This window comes from Rhopilema esculentum, chromosome 13 (assembly GCF_057945365.1).
Source record: "Rhopilema esculentum isolate cy_ngs chromosome 13, ASM5794536v1, whole genome shotgun sequence".
NCBI lineage: Eukaryota > Metazoa > Cnidaria > Scyphozoa > Rhizostomeae > Rhizostomatidae > Rhopilema > Rhopilema esculentum.
Window position 1 is genome coordinate 7019542 of NC_142827.1, and position 15561 is coordinate 7035102.

Genomic DNA, 15561 nt, shown 5'->3' on the forward strand with positions numbered 1-15561 from the left:
TTTTGATAGCAAGTGCTTCGCTTCATTCATTGGTGAAAGCGTTGTCTATTTAATCTGGATTTAGTTCTAGAATGGTATTAAATATGCGATTTAAACCTGGTTTTAAAATGTCAAGGAAAACGAAGTTTAATGGCCTTGGGGCGATTGGCTGTTTTTATGTCTGCCTCAACGTGCGTTGACACAATTCAATAATTTATAAAGAGAGTTTGAATTCTTTTTTAACTGACAGTACTTTGAATTGTTAGACGAATGTCACCCCACCTCCGGTCCGTTTGCCTAGCCTCTTAAAAATGATTTTTCTTGTTCCACGCAAAATTGCTTGTCTTAAAGGTTTTTAAACTCTCAGCACCGGTCTAGAGTTGTCAAGAAACCTTCCATTTCTACTTCTGTAAGAGATACCATTTTGTTTCCCATGGCAACAGAAAATCAGAGAATCTTGTCTTCCATGCAAGGCAAACAACAATTTTTCTCTCTTATAATAAAAGTACGAAACTGGGATGAATTTTCTGTCACCCCAAAATTGTCCCAAATTCTAAGAAACTTTTAACCTCTGATTCTATGAAAAAATAAAAAAAATTAGTACTGAGAATTATCTAAATTTCATGATGTGTGTGTAGTGCTATTAACTGACATCTACACTGCGCTTCTTTGGTTTTCTATTATTTTTCATAGATTGCGTTAAACAATTTCAGTTGAAATGTGTTGAAATGCAAGCACTATGATGACAAAAATAATGGGGCTCCTTGCCTGTACATTTATTAGAGGAAACTTAAATCATGCCTGTTTTGCTAATGTATATTGTATACCATTTGTAACAAACACAACATTTTCATGTTTGTTGTACTTAGCTTTAGGTCGTTTGTGCCGACATGAGTTATCTGAAATTAAGTGACTCAGTTGTTTTTGGCAATTTCGGGCGAGGACTGCAGTCAATTGGACTCGTTAGCTTCTTAAGTTAGAACTATGTAGAGCAGATTATGGAAAACATAAAAATCTGTCGCTTTTGGTATCATTTTATATCTGGCGTTTAAGGCAATGCACAAGTAGCCTGCTTTGAAGGCAGTTTGGCTTGTTGTAAACCAACTAAGGCTATGTAACAGCATATCTTGCATGATATACAAGTAGCTTGATCTACTTTCAGATAACAACTGAGCAAATGTACACTTTATTTACATTCTTAAAGGCTGTTCTTCGAACTTCATTCTTTAAAGATACATTGCCATCAATGACCAATAACAATGTGTTTTCGGCTGTTTCTACTTGTCCTTTGAAGTTTACTTTCTCCTAAATTCACAAATAGCAGTGGTCTAGAGGCCTTGGTCTGTGTAAAGAAATTGCACTTGATAATTTTCGTAATTACTTTGCTGAATTAACGGACAACTGATTGAAATATTTTCTCTTTCACGACATGAAAAGAACTGCAAAGAGACTGCAAACAGCAGCCTTGTTATTACCTCAAGCGTTTATATTATTCTGCCTTTCTCATACATGCTAACAAAAAACCCGAAGGATTTGATTCAAAGCTCCAAGCTTCATCCGTTTAGGCCTTATTGTCGATATGAAGCCACTTGTTTGCTGAGCCACTTGTTCTGTTGCTTTGAAAGTTTTATTTGCATATTGGAGAAAGATTGTAATAATCCAGTTCAAATGCTCGCAAAACACAGCTCCTTTGTCTTAAATCGAACGAAACAGCAGTTTCAAGCTGAGTAATTTTGGTTCGTCCTTTTACCCACACATTTATCACGTGTTGGCCTCAGAAAAAGAGTTCCTCGGGCATCAATGCTTAACCGTTATGTTCATATGTTCAGTTCATTTGAAAAAGCGGCTAGCAGTGTTGAACTTGAAAGGTTATTGTGATTGATCCTATATCAGCTAAGAAATCTAATAAGAGTTCGCTTATAAGATTTAAACGCTATGGTTGCTCGCTAAATTTGCGGCTTCAACTAACCGCCTCGCTCGGCCGCGCGTCATCTGTGGAGCATAATTGGCCGTAATAGCAGCACTTGCGAAGTGTCCTTCAACAGAGGTGCAAGAACTGGGGGCACGTGACCTCCAATTAACAGAAAAAGAAATCAAGTTCCTTTTGAGCCCATACTTTTGTCACTATTTTGCCTATACCTTCACGCCATTTTCAGTGCGTCCTACGACCATGTTTAACTTGGGGTCAACTTTACATTTATTGGGAGGTGATAAGACAAAAAAAGGGCCGGTCACAAAAACACGCGTCTAAAGCTTGTTGCATAATATGGAGCTAAATCGCCCTACCCACTGTATTTGTAGTTTTTTAATTAACCAACTCGCAGCATCACTTTTTTATATAATCAAGTTCATCGGCTTGTGAATAATGTCACAAAGAAAGGAAATATCCATTGCATTGTTACTTGTACTTAAGTGTTGCATTTTTGCGGGTATGGTATCTGTCAAAATATCAATTCAGTCTATACTTAGTAAACCTTGTTAAATATTGACAAAAGAAGGAAAATTGAATGCTTTCCCAGTGATAAAAAAGTTGCTTGTTTCCCTACTCAAACTTTTGTTTCCAGACTTACATCTGACAACAAAGAACATTAATATAATGGCTAAATTTAATTTTGCAGTGAAGCAATTATCAGTGGCCATTTTTTATTATCATTACCTATTACTTTAACTATTCACCAATTACTCCCCACCAATTTACTTTTCCTCTAAATTTTACCTTTTAATCTTCTCGAATGTAATCTAGCCACTTTTGAAGAAATATCAGCGACAACCCCGACTATTTTCGCTGCTAGGGTACATGCTTTATAGAAAGCTAACGATGTTTCATTTATTTTCGTATCTTATTGCAAATATTTTGTCTGCTCCCTTTAACAATTTGCTAAAATTGAGTTTAAATGCTGCACTCTGCAAACAGATGTTACTTTGCTAAATAAAACCTATTTCTTATAAATTCTATAAAAAAGTGTCAAATGTTGCAGCTGTAACTGCGAATCTGTCAAGCATTTCACAGGTTTTCCTTCAAGTGAGAAAAGAGCCTTTGTTTCCGTTTGAAGGCTTTTAATATCCCAATGGATTCCGAGGTCATTAGCAACTACGATGTATCCATCTTATCGATGTATCTTATCTAAGAGCCCTCTGCACTGGTACAATACCCCCTCAGTAATCGTCAATGACCACCTTCAGTTTCCATGCTATATTCACGTGTGTCAGACCCCTGTTGGCAAAGTGCCGCAATCAACCAGTTGTTCATGCTAATTCCCTCAATCCGCTAGTACTCCAAAAAGCCACATTTTAACGAAGCCACTGCTGTTGAGCAAATCTCCTTTTCTGTCCAAGCAATTTGGAATTTTCGCAGACTTCTAAAGACCACAAGGAGGGATGCTTTCTCCTATTTTAGTTGTTCCTCACAACGTCTGAAATTTTCTTTAAACTCAAGTTACTTCTGCACCTTTCTGCTGTAGCTATAATTGATACATTACTTAGTATCAAACGCAATATTAAGCTTGATATTTATAAAAAAAGGTTCTTAATCATTTTAACTGCTGTTTTATTGGACTGGGTCCTTTTGAAATAACTCCGCCAACCTTTTATCGTGATGTTTGCCAAAAAGAACTCATAGTTTACATGAATTAGGCATTGATTCCTCATATATTAGTTTCGAAGCAACGTTGCTTTGTGTGGAGGAAGAAAATGGCATTACAATTAAGATTTCAATTTTATTGAAATGCAGAACATAATTTATTAAAAAAATTGGAAAGTAAGTAATAGGAGACAGGTCTCAATATACTTTAATAAGGATTGTAGTACACTTTGGTTTATAATCGCTAGATACGGTAGCAAAGAGTTTCCTGTTCATTCATGTTCATCCCATATTAAAGGCCACATATGAAACCGTGCCTCTTAAATTGAAAGCTGCTATTTTTATTGGTTGCTGGATATGTTTTGAAGCAATAAAGTTAGTATATTCTTTTAGCTCCCTGATGCGAGTGAGTCACCCTTTTATGCTAAAAAGTTTGAAAATTCACCGGGCAAAAGAACCCCTAAATGGCAAAATCTCCTCGTTCTTGAGATGGAGTTTTTAAGGGTGTTTCACAACTTTGTTCAAAATTAAACTTAAGAGTTCCCCAGTCTCGGCCTGTCTTTAATTGGTTCCTATCTTCTGACAAATTTTGAGGCTCGTGCTTTTCGAAATTGTTCTTGAAAAAAAAGTTCAACATTGGCAGTTTCAATAGACAATTTAAATTGATTTTAATTTAGTAATTTAACAAATTGGACTTTATGAGGTAATTTATTATTTCATTGAAATTAGTACATCAATTTATTCATAATTTCGATGTGTAGGGCCTCAATACTTCAAAGACATTGTGAAGTTGCCAGGCCATCTTAGTGGCTAGGGTCGGGGGCCGCGAAACCGCACTTTGGACCCGCTGCCCGTAAGTAAATCTAAAAGCATTCATGAATGAATAATCTAACAAACTGCTGTGGGTAAGAATGTCCTGAGCACCTGCCAAGACAATTGAATTCAAGCCTATTTACGCTAGAAAATTCACACAAAACAGGATCGAGAGCGGAGCAGGTAGAATTGCTTATACACTTTGGTTGCTGACGAAGGATTTTATTCTGCTTAGTTTCACAGATCTCGTATGAATCAACGGTGAAAAGTCGCGCTGGCGTGGATAAGCCCACTTGGGAGATCTAAATAAAACTGCAAATACTGGGCATCACACATTGGCTTTTAAAAAAGAAGAAATAACCGTTCGCTAGAGGTTTACTTACAACAGTTTAAAAATCCGGTTCAAACACATTTAACATAAAAGTAGAGAAAGAGAAGCGAAAAGGCGGTAAAAAGGCAGTTGTCAACATTGAAGTTATACTGATAACGCTCTCAATTTGCACAGGTATATAAGCTCTTGACAACAGCAAGTGGGAGGATTGGAAAAGACAAAGCTCTTTAACAGTTTCAAACCATAACAGTTGTGGTGTGTGGATAGATGTTGTAAACGAGGAACGGTTTACTTGAAATGGGAATGGGTAAAGCTGGGTTGCTAAATTTCATTCGCACGACTGGAGAGAAGATACTGCTCCCGAAACCGTTTCAGATTGCTATGATTGGTCTTGATAGCTCGGGGAAAACATCGATTTTGTATCGCTTGAAAATGAACGAATTCGTGCCGACGGCACCGACAGCGGCGTTTAATATGGAACGGGTAAAGTTAGCCAAAAATACGAGACTCGCAATTTGGGATGTAGGAGGTAGCGAAAACATAAGACCGTTGTGGAGGACTTACATGCGACAAGCTGATGGAATAGTGTTTGTTGTTGATTCGACAGATCGTAAGAGGATCGAAGAGATGCGAGAGGAACTTTGTCTTGCTTTGAACGCTTGCCTAAAAGAACGCGTGCCTGTCTTAATATTTGCTAACAAACAAGACTCGCATTTTGCAGTAGACCCTGCAGATTTAACTGAAATTCTAGAGTTAAAAAATTTGAAGGAAAAGAACCCTTGGATCTTGCAAGCGTCTAGTGCTAAAACAGGTGACGGTGTAAAAGAGGGTTACGTGCGTTTAGTTGCTTTGATAGACGAGAGACGAGCTGTGCCGAAAGAGAAGGCCTCAACAGCAGGATCGTTCTCACCAACGCCCAAAGCATCGGAATTTATTTGAGTGAATACTTTTGATTAAAGGGATGTTGTGATAGCTCTTTGACCGATTGTAAGCGAGCCATAGACGGCAATCTGCTAACAGCTGTTTTTAAATATGTTTTACAATTCTACCGAGTAAGGTTTTTCGCGACTCGCCGTATTGCTAAATATCAATGAATTGTTATTGGATGTCGACTAGGTCAAGCATTCGTAAGCTATTCATTTAGATTATGTGTTGCATCTCAGGGGAGGGCAATCCTTTACCTTCAAAAACCCGCTGATCCAAGCCGGTAGCCCATTGAAAAAATTGGGATTTTGCTGTTTTTGTGTTATCTTGGGTTTTAATATCAGCAATGAAACTTCTCTTTTTGTTCTCAAAATCAGTCTAAAGTATGTTGACCGCAATTACACCATTTATAAGCATTATGCCCCGAATTCCCACGATTAAAGACATTCGTAGTCACAGTGGTAGGTGGATATGCATCGAAAACAGAGATATCATATCAAAAGTTCCTGCTAACTGATCCCTTCAAAAACCCCATATTGACATGTTGGTTGAATCTATAGAGATTCTGAACACGATACCCCGTCGACACATGTAACCCAGCTTTATTAAATTACATCGTGTCCTATTTTCGTTATGTATACTTTGAACATTCACACCCATCGTTCACATGACGCTTCTTGCACATTGGACTGATGTGCCTGCACAAGCAATGTCTGCAGAAAACTGCATTGCCCTATAACCCCATTTGTGGTACTTAAATCGTTTACACCCTCATTACCTTTTCTTTGCTTACCTAGGCGTGTTTTGTTCCAAATGGTCAGCGAAAATATTGTCTCCAACTTAAGTAACATCGACTTGAAAACTTATTGTACACCTTTACCTGATTATGTAAACGTCTGATATCTCATGTAAAGTACGGTACCATCTCGAAAAAACATTGTCGAAATCGTAAACTAGAAAACACGCAGACATGTACAATTTTAACTGCAACCCCTTTGAGCTTGCGGAGAGATTGCGTTTTGAATAGCAAGATACCATGAAATCAACAGCAGGAGGTTTTAGTTTAGGAGTCTAACTTGAAAATAAAAATATCAGGTGGATTAAAATCTTTGAATGCTGAAGCGTCTGCTGGCCAGCATTGAGGCATTCAATGAACAGATCCGAATACCTTCCAAAATGATATCAAAATCTATCAATTTCATTTTGTGTTATACAAAGCTGATAATGGAAATTTTGATTATAAAGGTCTTTTTAAAGATATCAGTGACACTGACTTAAACACTACCTTCCCTTTTTTGTTAGGATCAGGTTTATCCAAATAGTAATCTCTGTTTCTTAATTTTACATCGTAACTCATGTGGTAGTTTGACAAGGTCAATAATAAACGGATGTGCGTAAATTTCGAGGATGGTTTGCATAACTGGACATCGACCTAATGTCTACACGTATAGGAATAATTGCGGTTTCCAAATAATCTTTTTTCGTTTCCGATTACGCATTTCAATACAAGACTGGGTAAAATCTGAGATTGGGGACTTTGTCTAAAAAACCTGTGATAAATTGGTTGATATTCTGTTCTATATTCTGTAGCAATGGTAATTGTTTTTCTGCCCCACGCAACACAGCGAGCTCAAATGTTTTTGCTTGCTTCTGTATAACGGTAAATTATTAACAAATTCGTAACTTCATTGAATATTAATAGCATTGACTATTATTGTGTTTCTTAACATACAAGCTGTAAAAAAACATGTGGTGATAGGTATCATATTGAAAGAGTGTATCACGACACTAAAGAAATTTCAAAATAGGTATCATTAATGAATTTATGATCTATATTGTATGATCTTGTGTTAGTATAATTCTAGCATTGTTATTTTGAATTTTTATTTAATAAGAAACGAAGGAATTATTTGAATTTCTCTCTCTTATTTCACTTAGTTTCTAAATTTGCTTATCTTTTTGTCATCTCTCATAAAACGTAAACGTTTAGAATTCTTTTTGCTTGTTTATACATCTCTATGACAAAGCCAAGTTTCATTCAACGATACTTGAGAATTACTTGTTCTAGCGTGAACTCGTCTGTTATTTCTCATGTTCTGAAATAAATAGGAAATTTCAAATGTAGAGAAGGATATTTTTGTCTTGAGTTCAACAATGTCGCAATATATTTGTCGGAAGAATCTATGTCAGTATTCAGGATTTGGATTTGGTTTTTCTTAAACTGGTCAAGTTATGGCAAGAAAATACCATTTTCTATGATCAAGAAGATTGCGTCAGAAATTTCGTCAAAAGAGCAAATGATGTTTTCCATGTGAACTTTATGGCAGATGGTTATAAGAGCATATTATCATGTTTTCAGAAACATTTATATAAATAAATTTAATAAATGAATGAAGACTAATCCTCTCCCCTATTTCGGCAAAACACTTCAAAGTAAATATATATTGGACAATTGAAAATACCACTATAAAAGGAGTGAAATCACTGAATTCTTCAAATTTCCTTGTTTGCAGCGCTCGAAACTGTGAATACAACATTTAGGGATGCTATGATACCTTTTTGGATCTAGAATTTGTTCAAAAGTTATTTTTGAGCCATACATTTGTACAATTACTTTTTGGGCTCTTAATATTCAGAATTATTTTTTTGGGTCTCAAAATGAAAAAAGTCTTTAAGAAGTAGAGAAAATTGCAAAGTTTCTTGTGCATGGCGAGAAAGGATCATCCAGGGTCATTTTTATGTTAACAATTATTGTTTAGGGTTTATGGTTTGTACTAAAGCCTGAGTACCCCTATCCCTCTAAATAAACTTGACTAAACCCCTTTACTTTGGACGAAACCTCAGGGGTCGTAGTATGCTCTTTATTATGTTATTGTAATTACGCTTCTAAATAAAATAGAGCTAAAAGTAGCTATTAGTCTAAGATAGATCTAATGTAGCAATTATTTTATAAAATGAATACGACTGGTTAGTGATAATAAATTTTCATTTTAAGACGTTTTTCCTAAGAAAGCACCCAAGAAATTGAGGTGATAAGGTCTAAGCACTAAAAAGTACGGGTACGGGTTTGGGGTACTGACTTATTGCGTTTGCTAAACTTTTGCCCAAGCATCAGCTGGTTTTTGCCTCATTAGTTATTAGCCTTGACGCTTCTTTCTATTGTTGTCTGAATACTACCCGAAAACACGTATTTTAATGAAAAAAGATGATATCAATTGTTATTCTGCAGTTCCTTTCGTTCTAGCTGGTACAAGAGAGATATAGTCTGAGAATGGCCGAGTGTTACCATAGCCAAATGCTGGTAATTATTGGAAATTATAGCCATGTACACTCCCTTGAAACAAGGAACATTTCCAAACGGGAAGAAAGGGTTATTGACATGAATCATGATACGTTTTTGGATAGATGCTGTTTAAATCGGTGAAATGTGAAGAAAATAGATAATATACGTCAATGTAAACTGGTAACTGGGAAACTTGAAGGCTTGAAAAATGGTGCGCAATCGAGAACATCTAGCTCTTCAAAAAACGTTCTGAAAGAATTCCGAAAAACGTTCCAAAGGTCTCCACCCCCTCCCCCTACCTTTCATTTGTTTTTGGTACGAGGCATTCATCGGCCAGAGACTAGAGGTCTGGGCCCCGGTCTACTCTCCACGTTCTTTCCTGCCAAAATTCCTTTCGGAATTTCTACAGCTACAAAATGGTAGGTAAATTACTGCAGCTATATCCGCTGACATCGCTGGTTTTTCTAGAAATATATTTAGAATTTCATGAAAATTGCATCAAGTTCGAAGTTTTTTACTTGCTTTAGTCTTCATTCCATACCCTCCGTATCGTTTTATTTCTCTGTTGGAGCTATTTGACTGACAGTGCTGTTTGACTGCCGATCATAGATTTTTATCATGCAATGCCTTTGTAAAAATAAATTTGGCATTCCAGGAGGTGCTTTATTAAAATGCGGTCTCTAAAGCGTCTTTCTTGATTCTGGTTGGCATCTAAGACTACTAAAATTGAAAACTTAGATCATCAAAGGCTGGGCCTATGGGTCACATGTAATGTCGGGCCTAATGAAACAACACTAGTACATCCTATCCCTGCCTGGAAGCTGCTACAAAGTTAACCTGCTAATTTGGTTCTGTGCTTCTTTATCTAAAAATAATATTTGCCAGGGTTCTGCTATATCAGCTTAATACACAATATTACACGCATTCATATTACATACAGCCTGTGAAATTTACTTTTATGGGTGGTGGAAGTTTTGTCAAAAAGTACCTGGAAAGGAACAACGTCCATTAAGGGGTCACCCCTGTGGTGACCATGATCGTGATCTAAACAAACAAGCTTATATATAAATAATTGACTGGACAAGACTCTGATTTTCAAGCATGCCTTTTTATTCATCCAATCTTTCTTTAAAATGAAGATATCAAATATTGTTGGCCTTAGTTAGAAAGTTATTCATACCCCTTTTACAATTTATATAAACTAAAGTTATGTTGATGTGTGCCTGTTTAGTCCCACAGAAAGTTCCATGCCCCTCGTCATGGCTCCTTGGGCTTCTTGCCAAGGAAAAGATGCAAGAGACACAGAGGGAAGGTGAAGTCATGGCCAAAGGATGACCAAAGTCAGAAACCACATCTAACTGCTTTTGTTGCTTTCAAAGCTGGAATGACTCATATTGTGAGAGAGGTAGACAGAGTTGGTTCAAGTGAGTAAAGATCTTTTAGGTCTTGGTACTGTTAGCAAAAGTTCCATTTGTTATACTATCATTTGCTTCTTGGCCCATGTTTAGTTTCTTGTTTAGTCTCTTCAAAATGTTTCTCTTGTCTAGGTATTTTCTGTTTTCCACATTGGTTCTTGGAAGTATATATATATAATGCAAATATATATATATATTTATTAATGAAATGTTTTTGTTTTAGAATCTCACAAAAAAGAGGTTGTTGAGGCTGTTACCATTGTTGAAGCCCCACCAATGGTGGTGGTTGGTGTTATTGGATACATTGAGACACCACGTGGTTTGAGGCAGCTAACAACAGTCTGGGCAGAACATCTTGGTGAAGAATGCAAACGCAGATTCTACAAGAACTGGTAAGAATAAAATTGAGAACATTGCTATTTAACATGAAAAATTGTCTTCATTTGTATAAAAGTGTTTCTCCTGTACAATCAGGGATGTGATAAATATTTTTTTAAGCAAGATCCATGAAAGAATCTCTCAAGTATTTATATATATATATTTATATATATATATATATTTATATATATATATATATATATATATATATATATATATATATATATATATATATATATATATATATATATTATATAGAAATTAAACATATCCACTGGCATGCACAAAGTTTTCAATATGTTTCACAGCTCACTGAGATTTTCTGTAGAATCAGTTTAACTGCAAATGTACCACTAGAAAGCCCATTATTTCATTTCAGTAACAATACTGAAAGTCTGTGTAATGTGTTAAACCTTGCAATGTCTAATTGGTCCAGTGGTCCCTCAAGCCGGATCTCCTCTCACTTGTCTGATGAGATTCGTCCCCAATCCCTCATTCTATGTTCATAAAGGTACAAATCAAAGAAGAAGGCATTCACCAAAGCCAGCAAGAGATGGTCTGATGAACAAGGCAAAAAGAGCATTGAACAAGACTTCCAAAAATTGAAGAAGTACTGCAAAGTCATCAGGGTTATTGCACATACACAGGTTAGGATAGGTTTTGAAATATGTATATATCAGTTCATGACATTGACTTTATTTATATATAGAAAATGTTCAACCTAGGTTTAAGATATTTTTCTTTCCCAGATCTTATTTCATTGTTCCCAGTGCTTATCTGCTAAATCTTTGTTGAAATACAATAGTGTCCTGCGTATAAGAAACCTCATTTTTAAGAAACACAGACCCTGATTTTCAAAAATAACCCCTTTGATAAAAATACTTGTGAAAGTCTGAAAAATATGAACCTCAGTGCAGATATTTAATGTAATGCTGTCAAGCTCTTCCTAAAACTGCATTTGATTCTGCAGATATTTGATTTTTCTGGTCCCAGAAATTTGTTCAAATATTTTAGAAGTGTTTATGTTCATTGTTATGCTTATTGTATGGAGCTTGTGCTAACTACATCTCCGGCTGTTTAAGTTTAAGTGGATATACCAGTGTTGAATTCTTTCTTCTAATGTAAAGTCTGCATAGAAAAGGCATTAACAGGAAATTTTATGAAAATTGAAATTGAAGATAAGATCATCTTAACAGTCCTATTAAGATGAGAGAATGACAAATTGAAGGTACTGATACAGTATCTATTAACATTGCAAATGTGACTGTTTGTACAAGACCTTGCCCAAATTGTTTTTAAATATTGTCATTAAAAACAATTCTTGTGTTTCAGCAAAAGCTGCTAAAACTGAAGCAAAAGAAGGCACACATCATTGAAATTCAAGTTAATGGAGGAACTGTTGATGAGAAAGTTGAGTGGGCACGAAACCTCATGGAAAAGAAAGTCACTATCCATAACACTTTTTACCAGGATGAAATGATTGATGTTATTGGCGTCACCAAAGGTCATGGTTTCAAAGGTGATTATATCTTGATATATGCATACAATCAGTATTACCCTGATTATTTAACCTCTGAAAACACTCAAACCTTCATCACCTTTTGTATTTTGGATGGTAAGTTGTATTTTGTTGCCAGTTCAAATGGTTTCTTGTGACAACACCTGTAAGCTTTCTATTTTTAGTCAGAGTCTGCCTGTGAAGCAATGCCCATAACTGTAAGGTCCTTTTTTCTTCCCAGATTACCTGGTATGTTTATCCACAAATCTAGTTTTGAAGAAGCTTTTGTTTTTGTCATTTTGTTTACATTATCCTTCTTGTGCAGGGGTAACTTATCGTTGGGGAACCAAGAAGCTTCAGCGCAAGACTCACAAAGGTCTCAGAAAGGTTGCCTGTATTGGTGCATGGCATCCAGCCAGAGTCCAGTACTCTGTCCCAAGAGCTGGTCAATGTGGATATCACCACCGTGTAGACAGAAACAAGAAGATTTACCGCATTGGACAAGGCATCCATACCAAAGATGGCAAAATTATCAAGAATAATGCATCCACTGAGTATGATCTTACTGACAAGTCAATCACCCCCATGGTAAATACATTTTTATACATTTTTTTTCCTCTGATCCAAAGATTGGGCTAGAACAAATGTTTAAAATATTATTTCTATTTGTTATGACCAAAAGTGTTTTGGAGTCAATTGATGCCAAGAGAAAAATTATGTTGTGTTTTGATCGTCAAAATTAATTAATGTTGCAGTTTATTTACAGTTTATATGTTTTGTTTTGTTCTAATTGCTTAATGAATTTTCACTTTACTTTTTTAGGGTGGATTCCCACATTATGGTGAAGTCAATGATGACTTTGTTATGCTCAAGGGTTGCATACCTGGCCCAAAGAAGCGTGTTATCACCTTAAGAAAGGTGTGTAGTTGAGAAACATTTTGGAAATTGTTTATATTTTCTGAGTCATTTGAAGCATCAGAGCTTATTATTATGCTTCAAAAGTCTTCAGTGCTTTATGTTGGTGTGTAGTTTTGTTTTTCATTGTCTTTAAATATTATATATCTTATTTTTTGCAGTCACTGATGCCTCAAGTTTCCCGAAAGGCCCTTGAAAAGATCACTCTGAAGTTTATTGATACATCATCCAAATTTGGTCATGGACGCTTTCAACATGTTGATGAGAAGAGAAGCTTTATGGGACTCCAGAAGAAAGACAGAATTGATAGAAATGGCAGCAACTAATAGCTATGAGAAATGGAAATAAATTGATTGAAAACTTTTGTTTTGTCTTGTCCCTGCATCCTGTCTGGTTACGGTTGTCACTAGAATTGATTACAGTAAGAAAAATGGCTCTAAATTTAAAGGAAAACTGGGCACTATTTTATTTCAAAAAGGTGACTGTGGTATCAAGTTAGTAACATAGAAAAGCTGGAAATAGCCTGCTAAGTGGGCAACCTTAACGGTTTCATCACGGTTTCAACCGTAACGGTCACTATCACGGTTTTATATTAAGATACTAAAAAGGCAACAATTTCGATTTTTATTGAGGTGAAAACGGTATAAAAGTTGTTTTAGAGTGAATTTTAAAAATCAACGTAGTCAAGTGCCAGGTTAAATGCGTCATATGTTGATTTTTCGTTGATGAGCTCTAATTATCCGGTGACTTTGAACCTTTTCCAAAAGAAAGTTTGTGAATTGATTAGGAAAGCTGTTTTGCCAATACGAACGATAGTTTTTTCTTTGACAACACGAGAACTTCGATCTAAACGTCAGTGTATTTGAAGAATATCTTGTGGGGCTGCTTTTTTTAGAGCGGACAAGAATGTGTAACCTTTTTTCTACTGTGAAGCACTCTTTTTGTTGACATTCAATTGCCCCCTGACTGCAAAGCAATTCGCATGACGTAATAACATTCTCGGTATAAAACTTTTTAGCATCAATTTTCAAAAACAATAATAATATCTTCATACTTTGTACCGACAAATATTTAAGTTTCAGTAAGTCGTAAGTAAAACCTACCAACAGCCATTATTAACATATTCCTGGTGGATTAATATATTTTCCAGTTCCTATGATTAGAGTATTAATTTAAAAAAAGTTTGTTTGGATCCCGGGGGCCACAAAATTTTATACGAGGGTCCATCCGATAATTATTGGTAATAATTTTTTTTATGATCTTACACTTTTGGGTACCTGCTTGAATAATATACCTTCTTAATACATATGGGTCCAATTAACGAATAACAATATCAAAAACAGGAATAAAAGAAGACCGTGACTACTGGTATCTTACTTGCTCAATGGAAGATTTTGATTTTTGATACTTTTTGGTCTTATCAACACTTTTAGTTGATAATTTTGAGTCTCTAAAATTTGTTTTCGAAATTTTCAAGGGAATTTTGATAATTGCGGATGGATCTCCCCGTATATAAAAAGTTTGAGTGACTCGCTTGGGGTTAGGATACTGATATGATGTCATATGAAATGATATGAAATCAGGAGTTTAAAAAAATCAATACAGTATATGTAATACAATATGTTAATACAAATTAATACAATATATGATAAAAACATAAAGTGTTATGTACATATAACAGAATTAACGCACACGGTTAACAAAACTGTCGAGATCAAGATGTTATAAAACACGATTTTTTGTTTTCCTTGTGAAGGATGTACTTGTATTACTGGTTTTTAAAATAGTTGGCAAAGACTTACAAAGTTTTGAGCCGTCAACGGTGAAATTTTGCTTAGGTTTGGTGGATTAGGCTGGGAGAGAAAAGCCAATATAGGAGAATTGTATTGTATTGACGTAATCTTGTTATAAAGCATGAAAAGTAAAGGCCCAAGTACGCTTCCTTGTGGAACATCATTGGTTGTAACGCCGTTTATAACTGATGTTTGAGTTCTTTTATGTAAATATGACTCAAACCAAGAGAAAGCAAGCTTTGTTATATCATAATGTACGACTTTTTTTAAAGTAAGAGTCTTTAAAAGTATGTCTTGTTTGACAGTGTCAAATGCTTTAATAAAGTCGACCAGTAAACAGGAGAAGATACCTTTTCAATAATAATGACTGATTTGGATTGAAACTCAAATTGCTAGGGGGATAAATTTATTTTCCTGGAAGCCGTTTTAATTTTCGCATAGTCTATTCTTTCCTGAAAATTTTATAAAAATTTAACTGAAAATTTGATGATTTGAGATAGGGCGATAATTTTCCCGATAACACTCTTTATAAGAAAACTGAGGCTAGAACATGCTCAGCTTCAGATGATAAATTTAAAAAAACTGTTCGCAGTTTGAAATTTATGTCATATCAACAGAACAAAACTATGCAAGTTTGTCCATAAACACTAGC

At 35.4% G+C, this 15561-nt stretch overlaps 1 protein-coding gene and 1 non-coding gene across 2 annotated transcripts; both read left to right on the plus strand.

Moving 5' to 3' along the window:
• The first annotated feature begins 4436 nt into the window (after positions 1-4436).
• Positions 4437-7542, plus strand: LOC135691998 (uncharacterized). Its single transcript, XR_016144491.1, has one exon. It is a non-coding gene; the product is annotated as an uncharacterized LOC135691998 (transcript).
• Positions 7543-9214: 1672 nt separating this feature from the next.
• LOC135692236 (large ribosomal subunit protein uL3) lies at positions 9215-13480 on the plus strand. The gene is made up of 8 exons (XM_065210314.2): positions 9215-9329; positions 10142-10334; positions 10549-10717; positions 11215-11350; positions 12036-12222; positions 12527-12789; positions 13024-13119; positions 13278-13480. The coding sequence occupies exons 1-8, from the start codon at positions 9327-9329 to the stop codon at positions 13440-13442; spliced, it is 1212 nt and encodes a 403-aa protein (XP_065066386.1). The 5' UTR covers positions 9215-9326; the 3' UTR covers positions 13443-13480.
• Positions 13481-15561: the final 2081 nt, after the last annotated feature.